At 44.1% G+C, this 16,523-nt stretch overlaps 1 protein-coding gene across 1 annotated transcript in view; it reads left to right on the top strand.

Moving 5' to 3' along the window:
• Positions 1 to 16,523, top strand: part of ATP8B4 (ATPase phospholipid transporting 8B4 (putative)) — a 2,552,767-nt gene that overhangs the window by 354,288 nt on the left and 2,181,956 nt on the right. Inside the window, exon 5 of the mRNA XM_069222521.1 lies at positions 13,183 to 13,244. Coding sequence (XP_069078622.1) covers positions 13,183 to 13,244 — 62 coding nt within the window. The remainder of the gene's footprint in view (positions 1 to 13,182; positions 13,245 to 16,523) is intronic.

The following is a 16,523-nucleotide window of genomic DNA, read 5'->3' as shown; positions in this document are numbered from 1 at the left end:
ACGTTTAGTGATAACTCTGCAGCAAGGGCTTTTTCCAACAGTTATCATTTAGAAGAGTTGATGTCAACTGGATGTTGACAATAAATCTTTCTCTCCTCAGGTTGTAATGTTTTATCTTGCAATGCGTCCAAAGACTAATTCCTCTTCAATATTTTATCCTTCCTTTCTCGAGTGTAAAGGTTTGTGTGGTATCATTTCTTCATTGCCACAAATCCTAAACTGCTGCCTTTTGTCCTCCAGGACTATCCCAATTATTGATAGCCTTCAAGAAACCTTATTCACCTTGGCTAGGTGGGTTAGAAAGATTATGGAAAAAGCTGGCATAGACATTTCTTCATTTCAAGCCCACTCGCTTATTGGGTCTGTGGCCTCAAAAGCCTTTATTTCAGCTGGAAGTCTGGAGGACGTCCTCAAAGCAGCAGATTGGTCCAAAGAATCCACTTTTCAAACCTTCTACTTCAAGCCAAAAGAACATGTTGCTCGTAATGTTATTGCACAACTTTAAACTTGTCATAAATGAGTCTCAAGTCTTGTAGTAGAATGTAAATCTCCTGCACTGATGTGTCAAGAGGCTTGGATTCTATTAAATACGCGTAGGTGAAGATTATCCCTCGCACGTCTCCAAGATTTTTCTAATCGCATTTTTCTTTTCTAGCTTGAATTCAGTTCAATGCATTTACAACGGATTAGAGCTGGATAATATTTTTTTTCTTCTGTTTCATGTTTGGATGCTGTCCATCTTTAAGGCTCCATCTACAAGCAAAGAGTTCTTTATAAGTTGATTCTGATGGAAGTTAGATTTTTGTCAAATTGACAAAGAAGAGGACAGTTGCTGCTCAGCAGAGATAATTATATCACAGACTGTACCCTGATTGGTGGACTATACAGGATGCCACAACTGATCTAGACTGATAAACTTTGCATGTTATTGTATTGTTTGTGTGTATGTGTGTATATTTATATATATGTGTGTGTGTGTGTGTGTGTGTGTGTGTATATATATATATCTATATATATATATATATATATATAAATACATATATATATATATATAGAGAGATATAGATATATATATATAATAATTCCATTCTCCATCCACTGGGAGCCACCAGCTCTGCAGGGCGGCCTCAGTTCACAGGGGACAGAGCATCCTGTGCATAGTCAAACATCCAAAAGAAACACTTTTCCTGGCGCATTTCGGCTGTTCTACATCAGCCTTGTTCACAGGTGAGCCCTATTAATATGCACATATTCTTACTATATATATATAAAAAAGAAAAGAGAACTCTGGGTCAAGAGCACCCTGCAACACCAGCAACACTATAGATTTGCTCACCTCAAATGTCTGTACAAATGGCAAAATACTTTGTCCCTATCTAGCTCAACGTGGAAAGCACTGTGCTGATACTATGCTTAAAAACTTTGCTAGATAAACAGACATTTGAGGTGAGCAAATCTAGAGTGTTGCAGGGTGCTCCTTACTGGAGCTGCTCTCCACTACCCAGTTCTCTTTTCTTTTTTTGCCTAATTTATGCGTCACTCTTACTCTGAAAGGGATTTGTTTTTTATATACATATTATTATTTTTTTCCACAAAAAACAGAGGTTACAAAAACATTAAAGTTAGGTTCAGAATTTACACGCACAAAACCACAGAAATTAAGAAATTATAGTTGTACTTATCTCAGGAAACTATAACTTGTGCCCTAAAGTAACTATAACTTGGGCCCCCACCATGCACTGCTACTTATCCTACACATTACATCAGTAATGATATCTCCTATGACATCATTTATAATTATAATAATATACTTGCATCATTTGTAATAAAAGTGTTAATGTGGGATAAGTAGCAGTGCATGGTGGAGACGTGGGTTATATTTATCCTAGTGCACGAGTTATAATTTCTTGAGATAAGTATAACTATAATTTTTCAATTTCTGTGGTTTTGTGCATGTAAATTCTGAACCTAACTATAATGTTCCTGTAACCTTAAATTTTTTCATTGAATTTCTAAGTTTTTTTAATGCAGCGGAGGGTTGCGCAGGGCCTGACCTGTGGCCAGGCTCTTCACCCAACCCCCCGGCGGGCAGCCACCCCCACTTAGCACACATGGGGTTAGTGAGTGGATGTATTTTTTTCCAATGGGCTCCAGATCTAGAGATCCATTGCTAATTTATACTGGGGGGGCCATGCTGACGCTTGCGGTATGGATCGGCCCAAAAAATATTTTAGGCACATTTGTGCCCATGAGGGTCCCTCATGGACACCTCCATCTATCCATTGGGCAAGAATACCTCTATCTTAAACCCTTATGTCACTTTTCAGTTTTATTTAAACCCCCGCAACTTTTCTGTCAGGTTGTGGCTAGCTAATAAGGGCCTTGCTTTCACGTGTGGATCTGCGGTAGATTCGCATCCCTAGATACACAAATGTATTTTTCCTTTAATAACTCTGAAACTACTGAACTGATTTGCACCAAATAACAAAAAGCGCTCTTTGTGGACCAACAGTTAGCTTTCTGCCAAATTTGGTGTAATTCCGTCCAGCGGTCTGGGCTTTAGTCGTGTCTAAAATACCTGTGGGATATTGCATGGGGAAAACACTGCTGAATTTTTTCGTAGGAAGGAATTCAGAACGTATCATGTCCCTGTTACCTTTGTTTTTTTAAGTGTGTGTGAATATATATATATATATATATATATACATATATATATACATATATATATAGATATATAGATATATATATTTATATGTATATATTTATATATATCTATATATGTATATATATCTATATATATGTATATATCTATATATATATTGCCAACAATCCTCCTGTTACATGCAGAAAGTTCCCGGATACGTGATCAAGGCTACGGCTGAACCGCGTTGTTCTGGGAGGAAGCATTGGTGAATAAAAGTTTTTTGGACCTCCATTTGGTGTCCGGGAACTTTCTGCATGTAACAGGAGGATTGTTGCCAATAATATGTGGATGGCTAGGTCCACGCTCCTGGACCGCTACTGAATTAGCCTGTAACTTTAGTGTCAATTCGGATCCCAGGAATTTTCTTTTTTTAACTACTTTGCCACTCACTGCACTTGCTATCTTGAAAGTTTCTGGGTGATTTGTCAAGCAAGGACCGAGAAAAAGGGGGGTCCCAAAACGCTTTTCCCCATGCAATTTCTCATAAGGATTTTGAACACGACTACCGCCCAAACCGCTCTACGGAATTACACCCACTTTGGCAGAATGGTAGGTCTTGGTCTGGAAAGAGCCCTTTTTGTGATTTGTTATATATCCATTCAGTAGTTTTCAAGATATTTAAAGAAAACCAAATTTGTATATCTAGAGGCGTGAACACTTCACAGATCCATCCGATCTAATGCAGAGACCTGATTGGCTTCCCACAGTTCAACCAGTAAGTGTTGGTAGCAATTCTGGGACTCAAACTCAGCTGAGTCCCAAACCAAATGATAAAGAAAAGAAAAGGGGATAGGGTAGGAATTCGCTGAGCCCCCTAGACCTAATGCTGGGTTCCCTCAGAGACCCTGGCTGAGCCAAAAAACATTTTTTTTTATTTTTACGGTGAAAATCACAGCATATTCACAAATGCAGGCAGAAAATACAATTTAAAAAAAGCTCTGTTTCCCGCTCTTATTAACAATTTAGCCCCTGGGTGGGCCAGTTTCTGGGGACATGTGGTACTAATAAAAAAAAAAGGGGGGGTGGCTCATGGGGATCCCCTCCTGGGGCTCTTTTGAGCCCCTGGGACCACCACCTTCCTAAGGCTTTAATATAATATTGGAGGGGAACCGTGCAGACCCCATCAGGGGGTTTTAATATGCTCTGGGGACCACCACCTCCCCGTGCAGGGGTTCTGCGTGGATGCCCCAGGTACCCCCATCTCTTTAGGTCCAGAACCATAATTAAAACTGGAAGGGGGAGCCACGTGGCTCTCCTCCTTCGGTCATATATATGGCCCCAGGAACCACCACCTCCCTGGGGCAGGCCCATGCAAATCAAAGGAAGGGGGCCGCATGGAGCTATTAATGGTCCTTGGGACCGCCACCCCTTAGTGTTGGCTCCTGCTTTCTCCCAAGGTGCCCACCCTATGGCGATAGCTGTTTGCTTTCACTAACACTGACTCCGCTCCCAGCAAGCAGGAGCGGGAAAACTACTCCTGCTCGCTGGAAGTTGGGCTTTCATCTGTCACCCTGCCCAGCGTCATGTAGGTAGAAAATTAGATGAAAGGATAGCTCCCCCATGCCGGGAGCTGCATTTCCTGCAGCTCCCTATGTGTGGGAGCAATGCCGGCTCCCGCAGGAGTTAGGTAGCCAGCTGGGACTGACAGGGCCTTTAGTCTCCCCCCACAGCCCCCATCATTGCACACTGGGTGCCCTGGATGGGGCGAGGGCACCCAGGTACAAGTGGCCTGGCCTTGAGAGATGGGGTACTCAGGGCTAAAATCGGCCTGGGTAGGGGAGCTGCACAGCAATTGATCTACAGTAATTGGCAGAGCCATGGGGTATGGGGTCATTAGGGCCATAACCAGCCCAGGGTGGGGTCTCAAGCCCCCCCTCCCCTAAAGATAATTGACTGGGCCCCAGGGATGGGGTCCTGAGGGCCAAAATCGGCCCAGGGTGGAGGCTGCATGGCCCTCTTCCCCATTTTAGTAATTGTCTGGGCCCTCAGGGATGGGATATGGGGTGTTTGGGGCGAGAATCAGCCTGGGGAGGGGGGCTGTATGGCCACTCTCCCCTTTTTAATCATTGCCCTGCCCTAAGGGATGGGATCCCAGGGCCAAAATCGGCCCAGGGAGGGCAGCCACAGGTTCCCCCCCTCCCATTCTAATAATTAGCCAGGCCCTGGAGTTTAGGATCCCCAGGGCCAAAATCGGCCTGGGGGGCTGGAAGGGCTCCTCTTTTTCCCTTAAAATAATTGGGCAGGGCTCAGGGAATGGGGTCCCTGGGGCCAAAATCACTCAGGGAAAAGGGGTCACAAGCCCCCCCTCTTTTAACAATTGGCCAGGTCCTGGGGGATGTGGGCCTTGGGGATGAAATCAGGCAGGGAGGGGCCGTATGTGGAGGGGTTGGCCACAGGCCAGGCCCTGCATCCAACACTCACTGCGTCGGCCATGGGTGTTGTTGGGTTGGGTGCTCATGGAGTGTTGGCTGAGGCCAGGCCCTACGGCCAAACCCTACACCACATGGCCAACTGGTGCAGGGTTGGGTGCTTATTGGGGTTTGGCTGCAGTGCCTGGCCACATGCCATGGCCTTGTGGCCAATCCCCACCACGCATGGTCTTAGGCTGTGCATGGCGTAGGGGTTGGGTGATTATAGGAGGTTGGGCACAGGGCCTGGCTGAGGCTGCAGCGTTGATTGGATTAATGTAAAGTAATTAACTATTACATCATGTTAAGAAGAAAAAAAAACATAGAAATTCACACAAAATAAACAAAGGTTACTGGGACCTTATAGTTCGGAAATAGAATTAAAAAAACCCATAGAAATTCACTTTAAAAACAAAGGTTACAGAGATGTTATAGTTAGGTTCAGGTTTTACACACACAAATCCATAGAAATTGACCTGTTTTAGTTAGAGTTATTTCAAGTAACTATAAGTTGTGCCATATGGAAACTATAACTGGTGCCATCACCATGCAATGCTAATTTCCCTGGCCATTACATCACCCATGACATGTTCTATAACGTCATTGATAGCATCAATGTATAATTTGCAGTAAAATTATTGATGAGATAACTGTGTATGGTGGGGCCCCGAGTTATAGTCCCGACAGCTGAAATTCTATAGTTTTGTGTGTGTAAAATCTGAACCTAATTAAAGCCTACCTGTAACCTTAGTTTTTTTAAGTGAACATATATATATATACATATACATACAAGAGTTGTCCTGAACAAAGGCGCACTCGCAACTGGTCATTATGGAATGTAACAAAGTAAGCATCAGCTGATGAAGGGATTAATCCAGAAACACATGTCCAGAGATGTTTGTAAATACAAGGCCTGAAATAATGAAAAGGCCAAAGAATTCTCTGTAAGTTGCTTACTTTGATAATGACCAGTTGCGAGTGCGCCTCTGTTCAGGACAACTCTCTCTTGTATAAATGTAATGACCTGTCCAGCCGTGAAGGCAGCACCACTGCATAAAGGAGCAGTTCTATGTGTGACTGTATCGATGATCACTTTCAGAGCAGAAGGTTGGAACACTGGCAGCAAAAACGATTTCCTTACTTTGAATCCGCCCACTGGGGTAATGAACTCAGTTTTATTATTTTGTTTGGCTCCAGCAACCCACTTGGGATATAATTTTAAAATGTGCAGGACTACCTTTACCAGGATGCACTTTGCAGCTCACTTGAGGTCCAATGGGAAAAAAACTGCCATTCAACTGATATCAGGGGCCTGCAATTAAATCTGCTGAGTAACCAGGCAGTTGGCTTTTGAAAAAGGAAGGAAATGTTTGTTCTCTGCTGATGAAGGGATTAATCCAGAAACAGGTGTCCAGAGATGTTTCTAAATACAAGGCCTGAAATAATGAAAATGCCAAAGAATTCTCTGCAAGTTGCTGACTTTGTTAAATTCCATAATGACCAGTTGGGAGTGCGCCTTTGTTCAGGACAACTCTCTTGTGTGTGTGTGTGTATATATATATATATATATGTCTGTGTGTGTGTATGTGTGTGTATATATATATATATATATATATATATATATGTAGTTTTTCTCTGCTTCAAGAGATTTCCAGTGAAGATCAGTCATATTATTTGCCTCCGTGAATTCCAAACCTTGTATCCTGTTAGTGAGGGAGACTTGCATTGCAAGCCTCTGAGAACCATTATGTATCCTCTTTCTGGCATTAGATGCGACTAGAAGCACAATTGATGATTTTAGTCCATAGTTTTAATGTCAGCATTGGCTCTTTATCAACAAATCTGTGACACTAGGAAAATAGCCTTGCCTCGTGGTGCGTCAGATTCAGTCAGGACCGGAGACTCCGATTATGCTTCTCTTTCTATGCTTTATTTATCCAGGAGCCAATCAGAGAAGTTTTAGAAAACAAAACATATCCCATAAACCCTATTAACATCACGTGACAAACCATAGAGAGGGACAATATATAAGGCAATAACAATACTACACTTCCTCTTTCTTTGCTGCTCCTGCAACCAGTTAAGTGTTAAGCGCTTCGGCGTGTACTTACATTTAGATTATTGCCGTATGCAGCGCTCGCGCTCCTTTTTATACGGTGGAGTGGGAGTGAGAGCAGACAGCGGCGCCCCGTGCCCGCAGTCCTATTTTTAGTCCCATTGGGACTGTGAGCACGCACGTGTTCGAATCTGACTATCGCACGCTCCATTTAGCGGCGGCACTCATAAACAAACGTGTGCTATTCAGAGAGGCTGGAAACAGAAGCGTATTCTTTACAGAAGGACCCCCCCTTGTTGAGTGGCTAATGTTTCCTCATGCCTTCACAGATTCTAGTGCAATATTATTGTGCCTTCTCTAAAAAGTGCTCATCTTCATTGCTCTCTTATACCCTGTAGCTTAAGATTGCACAGGGTTGGAAAATTTGCATAGGGTCTCCCTAGAGTGCTGCAGGCAGCTCCCTCCACGCTCTATTGCCTTCACTTTCACGCCTGCTGGGGTTGTGCACTCCCCCTGACTGTAGCCCTCGGCTCAGTTAGCTCAGCTATCTATCATCTACTGTCCCTCTGGGGCCTACCTGAATTAAATATGGCACAATCATATTCTTATGATGATAATGATTATTTTGGTGGTGATGCTCCTTCTTTGGAAGACGATTTGGAACTTTGGACAATAGTGTACAACTCTCTGTCAATAAAGCCTTGGCAAAGGCTCTGGGGTCCCTTACCCACCATTTTGAAAGCTTTGCCCGACATAAAGTTGGTTGCTCCCGCTCGCACCATCTGATGAGGCTCAGTCTGGGCACCCTAATGCCTCTTAAGGTAAATTTAAGGCCAAGAAATGGTCCCATTCAGAAATATTTGAGCGTTTGTTGGCCCCCATTCAGAGAGAACATGGTTACAGTACCTCTCAACCCCAGGAGTGGCAGGACGCTGGTCCCAACCCATACAGCTCAGATTCTAATTCCGGATTCTGATTCGGACTCGAATCAGATGGACCGTCCAGGCCCAAGTAAACGTAAGAGGACTGACAAGTCCAATGATCAAGCACCAAAAGTACTGAAAGTTCTCAATTTTAACCCGGAGGAAATTGTCCACCCTCATTCCTCTAGTTGGACCCCTCCTCTGAAGGTAGCACTCTACATTCAAGAACACATCAGATCTAGTTTTGATAATGAAGTGAGAGCCAGATTGGGGCAGAATGTCCCAGACCCGATTTTGAAGGCAAAGGTCACTTTTATGAGCAAGTGGTCAAGAGACCCTAAGAATGGTCTGGACCATGCCTCTAGGTCCTGCCAGGACAAACTACTAGATCTTTCAGGCTCACTGGCTAAAATCCATGAGTTGGCGATCCTGGCGAAGGAGTCAAATGTCCCTATTGACCCAGACATCTTAGTGGGATGGGCTCAAAGGGCTATTTTTCACTTGGGTAATGCCAATGTGGCAATTTCCACGGAACAGAGACAATCCATTCTTATGAGGATAGATCCTCAAATGAACAAACTCGCCACATCAGAGGCGGGCCCGGTGGCCCAAGGACTTTTGCTTGGAGCTCCCTTCATTAAAGACCTTTCCAAATTTGCAGCCACCTTTATTTCAATGGATAAAGCCCAGATGTCCCTCAAAAAAGGTGTTTTGTGCCACTTTTTTAAAGGGCCGGACGTATGCGGGGTCGGTCGTCAGGTCGTTCCTACTATTAAGTCCCCAGAAGTGACTCAAGTCATGGACGAGGATAATGATAGAGGGCAGCAGCAGACTCTACCTTCTACCCTACCCGGTTCTGTGGTGGAGATCACGGTATCGCAGGAACTATTACAGAGGACAACAAAGTACCTCTCAAGAGTCCTCCACTGCAGGTGAGAATTATCCCTTATTCAGAGGTGGTTCTTGGGGGCAGGGTTCTTACCGAGTGGCAGAAATTGACCAAAGATCCTTGGATTTTGGAATCAGCTTCAAGCTCAAATCTTACCAATCCCCCTTTCAAGTTTCCCCTTCACCTCTTCTCCATTTTTGCCTTTGAGATCAAGATATCATATCGTTAGAGATTCAGTCTCTTCTGAAAAAAGGGGCCATCTGAAGATCTACTCCACACCCCACGGGATTTCTCATCCCCATTTTCCTAGGGGACAAGAAGGGAGGAGGTTCACGTCTTGTTTTAAACCTATAAGAATTCAATGCCTGGATAGTCTACAGGCATTTCAAAATGGAGGGCATCCATCTCATGAGAGATATTCTTCAAGGAGATTGGATGTTCTGTTTGGACCTGAAAAATGCATATTTGTCGATTCTGGTGTTCCCTCCTCATCAACGATTCCTCCAATTCCTTTGGCACGGTTAATCTTTCAAGTCCTGGGCCCTTCCTTTCGGGCTCTCGTCCACTCCTTGGTGCTTCACCAAAGTGATGAGACCGGTAGTAAAGGCCCTCCATGCTCGAGGGGTGAGGGTAATAGTATACCTCGACGATCTGATCATTATGACACAAGATCCTTTAATCCTTCACAGACATCTATTGTGGACTGTTCAACCTCTTCAGGACCTAGGGTTCCTGACCAATCAAATCAAATCTTGCCTCATTCCATCCCAGCAGATGGATTTCCTGGGGTTCCAGATACACTCAGTGAAGTCTCAGGTTTTTCCGGGATGGCAGCGACTGAAAGCGGCACCTGAGAGTGTTTCATTGGATCAATCAGCTATGGGGCCCTTGTTCGATGGACTTGTTTGCCTCTCGCCTGAACCATCAACTTCTCAGGTTCTTCAGTTGGAGGTCAGATCTGGAGGCAGCTGCCACGGACGCGTTTCTTCAGAACTGGCCCTCTTTCCTGGGTTATGCCTTTCCTCCCTTCAGCATGATCCCGCAGGTTTGGCCAAAGTTCGCTGTTAGCGAGCACAGATTATCCTAGTGACCCCTCTATGGAGAGCACAAGCTTGGTTCCCTCTTGCTCTGGAAATATTGTGCGACGCCCCTCTTCTTATCCCAGTTCGGGGCGACTTGTTGCAGAACCTGTGGGGGAATCCACATCCTTTGACCCCAAAGGGCAACCTTTGACTGGTAACATGTAGAATTTCAGGAAACGCTAGCTCTTGCCAGGCATTTCATCGCAAGCATCTTTCTACAGTCACCAGTCTTGGTCCTCTAGCACTCACAAACGATATGCCTCCTCTTGGAGATGTTGGGTGCATTGGTGTACAGAACAGGATTCCAATCCCTTTAAAGCTGATGTCAATTTAGTAATCAACTTTTTAGCTTCATTGGCAGCCTCCGGTCTGGCTTATTGGTCTATTAATAATTATCAATCTGCAATTTCGGCAGGTCATTTGCCTTTCTCTGGCAGACCAGTTGGTGAACACCTAGTGGTGTGTAAGCTCATGAGGGGCATTCATTTCTCTAATCCCTGCGTTCTCATTATTCGTCCATTTGGGATGTTAATTTAGTACTATCTTTTCTTCTCAGGTGGCCGGAGAATAAGAATTTATCTTGCAAACAGTTATCAGCCAAATTGACTTTACTTTTATGTCTTATATCTTGCAAAAGAGTAGCGGATGTCCGAGCTGTGGACTTAGCAGGACGGATTTTTTCCCCAGACGGGGTCTACTTTTCCATTTCCAGACATACTAAAATGGGTACTAAGTCTGTGTCCTATCCAGCATTTCGTCACAATACAAAGTTATGTGTAGTGCAATGCCTGAAAGCATACGAGGCAGCTACAAGTGAATTCAGGAGAGATCCCGGCGGTTAGGTTTTAATTGCTCTCCTAAAACTGTTTAACCCGGTTACTTCCACCACCATGGCTAGATGGATTCGATCGTTACTCTCAGAGGCAAGAATTGACACTTCCACGGTTGAAGCTCATTCAGTTAGAGGAGCCATGGCTTCTAAATCCTTCAATTTGGGGGTCAGATTAGAAGACATTATGAGAGCAGCGGATTGGTCTACAGAGTCGACGTTCAAGGCTTTTTAGTGTAAGCCCATTGTGGATATCACGTCTGTAGTGGTGGACCAGCTTTGAACAAGCATATTCGGAGCCCCCGATCCTGACATAGAGCAAATTTTCTATTTTCAATTATATCGGCGTTCTTCATTGCCTGCTTATCCTGTGTTTCGGATAGGGCCTATTATTCCTTGAGATGGACTTTCTCCTGTCGGACATTTTTGTTTCGATATATATATATATTTTTTGGGGGCATTGATAATTTGTTGTTTGCATTTTCTTGTGATTCAGGGCTATCACATGGCCTTTACGCAAATAGAGGAAGTGTAGTATTGTTACTGCCTTATATATACTGCCCCTCTCTCTGGTTTTTCACATGATGTTTATAGTTTTATGGGATATGTTTTGTTTTCTAAAACTTCTCTGATTGTCTGCTGAATAAATAAAGCATAGAAAGAGAAGCATAATCCTCACCTCACTGTCCTTAATTGAAAATTCTTGACATGTAAGCTAGAACATTTTTCATTCTAAATAAACATAATGCAAAACTGTACAAAAGTGTGAACGCATTGTCCTTTTCATAAACTACCACTTAGTCACTTTTATACATAAGCATTTTACTTCTGCAAATGAACTAATGGACTTATTAAATACTTTCTGTATACATTTTAAAGGAAACACTTCAGGCCTACTGATAATTTTTTTAAAAAATCGTTATCTCGCTCCTCTCTGCTCCTGGACCATATCATTTGAAAATATGACGGGCAGCACACAATTTCATTCATTTCTAACTGCATTTTCTGCTTCAGCGGCCACTCCCCACTTCAACATGACTTCTGGGGTAGCTGCTTCTGCGCACCTGGTTGTTTTTGAACATAGAGCTTTCCGATTTTCAAGATCATACTAGACTTTTCCAAGCCTAATTTAGGAATTGCTCGTTCATGCTCCATGACTCACAGAACACCCCTGATCAAAAACAGTGCCGGACACTAACATGGCACAAAACCTAACCTGAATGATTTGTACATGGCACATCCAAATCCATTAACATCGGCATTCAAGATCTATGTCTAACTACAATGGTGGTGGTAAATAAAGGCTCGTTTCCTGCTGGGTACACACCCATGAAAAGTGTCAAGTATTTACAGAAATTACCAACTCCGTCTAACTTTCAGACGTATTGCCCACAAAATATTGGCCACAAATGTGTACCTAGTAACCGTGCAGAAATGAAATACTCCTTTACTTTTTCATTGATAGTCATCACCCTTCCTTGGAAGGTAATTCATTGCTATTAACACTAGCATCGGTCTTGTTAATGTAAAGAAATGTTCTGAAGTCATTTGATGAGGAGACCTTCACCTTCAGATGTTTGTTATAGTGCAGTTGAAAAGGTAGTGGGTCTGAGATAATATGGTACTGAAAATGTTCTTCATATTTAGGGTATTCTACTTACTCAGTCTGTCTTTGGCTTCTATGCCCACACATAATGCATTCAATGTACCTGCTGTGCTCTAGCACATGCACAAATTACGTAATTGCAGGATTTGATCCTTACTGTATATCAGGAGATATTTCAAGCCAAGATATTCTCCAACATTATCACTTGATGTGATGAGAAAGCTGTGTTAGGTTGTGCTGCAGTTTAAGTACTGTATGCAAGAGAAATATCGTTGGCACTACCTTCATGCATGTCAGCTACTCTCTTGACCAGTCCTTGTTATTCCTGGTCTCAGGAGCTAGGAAAGCAATGACAGAAAAATGCAGTAATATGGGTTCTAAGAATTTCTTTACCTTCTTATGTTTCCATTCCTTATCCTTTTTCTATGTCTTCAGCAGCAAACATGCGGTTGTTGAGGGGCAAAGTATGCGAAAAAGAAAAGGTTCTGTGATATCATTGGGGGTGAAAGGGCACATGCTCTCAGTCCCCGGTGAATTGATGTCTGTTACATTTCTTCACTGTATTTGAGTTTGGTCTTAAAAGTGACATTGAATCGGCAATGTAATCCGAACTGAATGGCGTAAAATATGCTAGCTTTTAACATTATAAACTAGTAATGTTTTATTCTCTATTTTAAATCTGCAGTTTCGCCATAAAACAGATAACCAAGTGAACAACCGGCGTTCGCGGGTGCTTATTGGTGGCGAGTAAGAATCATTTTCAAAGCATTATTTTGTTGTGTGTTTGTACTTTCATAATTATGCACTTAGAAACTGTGCTCTGCATTGCCAAAAAGCACGACATAAATCATAACTACGTATATCACACACATTCCGATGACGTACAACCAGGTAAACAGACACATTTAAAACAATAAAATGCAGCGAATTCCATTACTTCAGTCGTTCTCATTCAGACATGTCCGTTGGATCTAGCATGAGGTTTTTTGTTGAACTTTGTTGTAACCTACTTGAGGAACAGAGACAGTTTCTCATATTAGAGGTACCTATTGAGGTTTTAGTGCTCCTTAGAAATTCGTCCAGTTTAAGATTAGAAAGTAATACGACAAGCAATGAAAAATATTCACTTTTCGTTTTGTGCATTAATTATGATCAATTGGGGCGCAAGTCAGGTAATGTAAGCCTTTTGATTTACAGATAAACTGGACCCTTTTATTTTATAAACAGCTGTCAAAATATCTTAAAGAATCCAGAAAAAATTAAATATTTAAAGACACAAGATATCAAAGAATTATAATGCCTATTCCGGATTATTATGTGGAGATGCGGGTTTTGCTAAAAGGAGATCAGTGTTGTCAATATTAATAAAATTGAGAATATGGTCTATAGTGATACTGTGACAAAAGCTCAAAGGTCTGTTAGCTGAATAGTGTTCTGCCTTAGGAGATCGTGAGTCCCGGTGACCTACTGGTTCTATTTAAATGTCAATGAATATTTAGGCATAGTCGCTAATCCTGAAACCCAATTTGTTGTACACTGTTAAGACTTGGGGTCGTTTCTAATTATCACTTAATGCTTTAGCATATGGGGTATACCAAGAATGTGTGTACCATCCAAACTACTTTTGCTTGCTATACTTTCGTCAGGGTGGCATTACATGTTAGAAACTGGCAGCGTTTGAGATGTACATCAAATTCCAGGAGCAGGTATGTGATTAAAAAGGAAGAGGTGGGACTACTAACTGGCGATACTGCTATCTTTTATTATTTGATGCCTAACATGTTTTGAGTAGTAGTATTTTCTGATGTATACACCTACCAGTGGATTCCTCACCTAAAGAATTCTCCCCTCGCGCCAGCCCCTACGGAAATTTCTTCTAGCTCTGCACGTCGACGATGACGTCACAATCGCCCGACTCCACACGACGCCGTATGATGTCATCCAGGTAATAAGAAGCCCTCGTCGACGTGCAGACATCAGTTCCCTTTTTTCCGTGCCCGAGTAACGGTTAATTCTTCGAGGCTCACAGGGAGCTACTGTTTCCAACGACGGTTACGATGTTGCAGCCAAGAAAATATGGCTTTAAACCATGTAACCAGTGCGGGGGTCGGATGTCGGTTACCGACCCCCATGAAAATTGCCTCTGGTGCCTTAGTTCCGACCATGAGGTCGAGTCATGCGGCTTTTGTCAGCGCATGAACCCTAATGCACTTAAAGAGAGGGAGGCAAAATTGTTCTTGGCTCGATCCAAGAAAAAGAAGGAGTGGCGTCATCAGAGGGAGTCTTCTTCGAGATCCTTGAGGTCTCATCACCATCATAGTGACTCTCGGCGCCGTCACGGATCTCGGCGCTGATCGAGCAAGGGACGGTCTAGATCAAGATCGGCTTCTCCATCAGCTCGGCGCCGTCCGACGTAGGAGATTAGACCGACTGTCACCCCTCCGCCTCCTACGACCCCGATGTCACCCAGGTCGGTCTTTGAGGTCGAGCCTCCCCAGAGGCCAGAAGGTTCTCCTGGCCAGGAGTTACCTGGACCTTCCTTGGCATCTATGCCGGCTCCAGTGCAGCAGCAATACCCGGCTTTCCCGATTCCGGGACCGGATCCTGCAGCGTTCTTAAACACAATGTTTAACATTTTTACTTCCATGATGCTGGGTGGAAGTCAAGCAGGTCCGTCTGACACTCTGGCCTAAAATTTGGGCGTTCCGGCGTCTTATAAATTGACGCCTTTCACCCCGTTTTATCTGCTGCACCTGAAGCAGTGCCGATGCCCATGACGTCGCCCAGGCCGACCACACCTGCTACGGCGCCGTTGGCTTCACCTCGGATCCGATCAACGGGTAAGAATCCTGTGGAGCCGGAGCTTCCGGCTTCGGATGGATCCGAGGTTCGGCGCTGACGAAGATCTTCGGCGTCCTCCGATGCCTTATCGACGCTGGGTCTGGATTCAAGGCTTAGATCAAGACGTCTGGCTCTACGACTTTTGGAGGAGGAAGACTATGCAAGACAACACCTGGAGGAAGGTGAAGTTTTGGAGCCCTCTGGTGACTTCCTGGGACTGGATACAGCCAGTGGCCTGGACACTACCCCGGAATGGGATCTAGCTTCCCCTGGAGAGATCACTGAAGAAGCTGCTTCATTCCACGCAGTCATTCGGAAGCCTGCAGACTTTTTAAACCTTCCCCTTGCTATTTTGGAAGTCAAAATAAATTTACTAACAGAGGTTTTACACCCGGCTTCTGCTTCTGCTGAGCCTCTTTTGCGCTTCAATGAGGCACTGCTGGACCCCATTAAGGACATATGGATGAAACCTGTGTCCACCGTTGCAGTCAACAGAGCAGTGGCTCGTCGCTATAGGGCGGCTCCTGGTGATCCAGTGTTTCTCTCCAGACAGCCAACTCCGGAGAGTCTAGTGGTGCAAGCCTCATGTTCGTCCAGATCCTCTCCCGGCTCGTTTCCTGGGACACCTACGGACAGGGAGTCAAAAAAGATGGACCATACTGCAAAAAAGACCTTTTCATCTTGCAGTATGGCCTTAAAATCATCCAATGCGACTTGCATACTGGGGCGTTACATCCATGCCCTTATGGAAGAGGCGAAGGGCCACCCTAATTTGTCCCAGGAGATGTTGCAGCTGTTAGCGGATGCTCAGGCGGCAGCGACTCAGGTGATCCAGTCGGGATTGGACACTTCAGACTCGGTGGCTAGAGCTATGGGCACGACCATAGTTTCTAGACGGCAGTCTTGGCTACGGTCATCTGGCTTCTCGTTGGACGTGCAGGCAACACTTCTTGATCTCCCCTTTGATGGAGAGAGGCTCTTCAGCACAAAGGCTGACTCTGCCCTGGAGCGTTTTAAGGAGAGCAGAGCTACTGCAAGATCTTTAGGACTCCAGTCTTCTGCCTCATCCTCCTTTAGAGGTTTTCAGAGATTTAAAGGATTGGTGCGTGGTCCTTCCTTTTGTGGAAGATTGCAAGGACCACAACAATCTGCTTCTACCCTGCCATACAGATCCTTCAGGGGCAG

The sequence above is a fragment of the Pleurodeles waltl genome, chromosome 3_1 (assembly GCF_031143425.1).
Source record: "Pleurodeles waltl isolate 20211129_DDA chromosome 3_1, aPleWal1.hap1.20221129, whole genome shotgun sequence".
Lineage (NCBI taxonomy): Eukaryota > Metazoa > Chordata > Amphibia > Caudata > Salamandridae > Pleurodeles > Pleurodeles waltl.
Note: the sequence above shows the minus strand (reverse complement) of the source record. Positions and strands in the feature narration are given on the sequence as shown.